Source organism: Sardina pilchardus, chromosome 5 (assembly GCF_963854185.1).
Source record: "Sardina pilchardus chromosome 5, fSarPil1.1, whole genome shotgun sequence".
Taxonomy (NCBI): Eukaryota; Metazoa; Chordata; class Actinopteri; order Clupeiformes; family Clupeidae; genus Sardina; species Sardina pilchardus.
In genome coordinates, this window is record NC_084998.1 from 2,348,678 (window position 1) to 2,351,177 (window position 2,500).

The 2,500-nt window shown below is 44.5% G+C and overlaps 1 protein-coding gene across 1 annotated transcript in view; it reads left to right on the plus strand.

Annotated features, from left to right (window-relative positions):
- The window catches only part of pcxa (pyruvate carboxylase a), a gene marked incomplete in the record, with an annotated part of 112,029 nt that overhangs the window by 92,988 nt on the left and 16,541 nt on the right, over window positions 1-2,500 (plus strand). The window contains 1 exon segment of the mRNA XM_062535970.1: window positions 1,690-1,934. Within this exon segment, the coding sequence (XP_062391954.1) occupies window positions 1,690-1,934 (245 nt within the window).

The window sequence follows — 2,500 nt, forward strand, 5'->3', positions numbered from 1 at the left end:
CTCTCAGGAACACTGTACCTCTCCCTCTCTCTCTCACTCCTTCTCTCTTTCTATTGCCTTCGTCGTTGTTCTGTCTCTTGCTGTCAACCCCCCACCCCTCTTCTTCTGTCTCTCCCTCTTTTCTTTACTCACTTGTCCCCCTCCCTCTCTCTCTCCTTCTCTTTCTCTCTTCTTTACTCTGTTGATCTGCTGTTGATTGTTTACTCTGTCTGTTCTCTCTTTCATCCCCCCTCTCTCTCTCTCTCTCTCTCTCTCTCTCTCTCTCTCTCTCTCTCTCTCTCTCTCTCTCTCTCTCTCTCTCTCTCTCTCTCTCTCCCTCTCATATTCCCCTCTCTGTTGTCAGTATGAATGGGTTAATGCTATGAGGGCTGTTATTGCCTGCTGGAGTAGAACAGAAGTGTCAGTGTGCAACTTAATGAAGGAGATGAACTGACTTCTTGTGTTGTCAAAGCATGTGCAGACATAACTATGTGTTGATACATACTGTCCAATTACACACAACACACTAATAACACACCAATCCAACACAATAACACACAACACGTTAATCACACACCAATCCAACACCGTAACACACAACACGCAAATAACACACCAAGTCCATCACAGTAACACACAACACGCAAATAACACAACAGTCCATCACAGTAACACACAACACGCAAATAACACACCAATCCATCACAGTAACACAAAACACGCTAATAACACACCAATCCAACACAATAACACACAACACACTGATAACACACCAATCTAACACCGTAACACACAACACGCTAATAACACACCAATCTAACACCGTAACACACAACACACTAATAACACACCAGTCCATCACAATAACACACAACACGCTAATAACACACCAGTCCATCACAATAACACACAACACACTAATAACACACCAGTCCAACACCGTAACACACAACACGCAAATAACACACCAATCCAACACAATAACACACAACATGTTAATCACACACCAGTCCAACACCGTAACACACAACACACTAATAAAACACCAATCGAACACCGTAACACACAACACGCTAATAACACACCAATCCATCACAGTAACACAAAACACGCTAATAACACACCAATCCAACACAATAACACACAACATGTTAATCACACACCAGTCCAACACCGTAACACACAACACACTAATAAAACACCAATCTAACACCGTAACACACAACACACTAATAACACACCAGTCCATCACAATAACACACAACACACTAATAACGCACCAATCCAACACAATAACACACAACACACTAATAACACACCAATCTAACACCGTAACACACAACACGCTAATAACACACCAATCCAACACAATAACACACAACACACTAATAACACACCAGTCCATCACAATAACACACAACACACTAATAACACACCAATCTAACACCGTAACACACAACACGCTAATAACACACCAATCCAACACAATAACACACAACACACTAATAACACACCAATCTAACACCGTAACACACAACACGCTAATAACACACCAATCCAACACAATAACACACAACACACTAATAACACACCAGTCCATCACAATAACACACAACACACTAATAACACACCAATCTAACACCGTAACACACAACACGCTGATAACACACCAATCCAACACAGTAACTCCTCCCCCTCCTCTGTCCGCAGGCATCTCGCTGGAGAAGGTGTTTGACTACAGCGAGTACTGGGAGGTGGCGCGGGGGCTGTACGCCTGCTTCGACTGCACGGCCACCATGAAGTCCGGCAACTCCGACGTCTACGAGAACGAGATCCCCGGCGGCCAGTACACCAACCTGCACTTCCAGGCCCACAGCATGGGGCTCGGACACAAGTTCAAGGAGGTCAAGAAGTCCTACGCAGAGGCCAACAAGCTGCTGGGGGACCTCATCAAGGTGAGAACACACACACACACACATATATATATATATATATATATGTGTATATATATACATACACACATACTAACGCACATGCATACACACACACACACACACACACACACACACATATATATACATGCACACATACTAATGCACATAAACACACACACACATATTCATGCACATTGCACACATACTAACACACATGCATGCACACACACACATATACATGCACACATACTAACGCGTACACAGCTGCCTTTGATTTAGAATGCTAAAATGCAATTCAGTAAGCAGGAAATGGGGAGACTCTCCTGAAATGCGTCCAAATCAGTTCTGTGTGTGTGTGTGTGTGTGTGTGTGTGTGTGTGTGTGTGTGTGTGTGTGTGCAGGGCTGTTATGTGCACTGTAGATGCACTGCAGCACAGCAGCCAATAGGTAGCTGAGGTTGTGTTGCTGCCTCCCGTTGTCAAGGGCGACACACAAATCCAGTCAAGAGCCCAGCACACCTGGAGACCCCTGCAGGAATGGCCTGGGTTCCGTGTGTGTGTGTGTGTGTGTGTGTGTGTGTGTGTGTG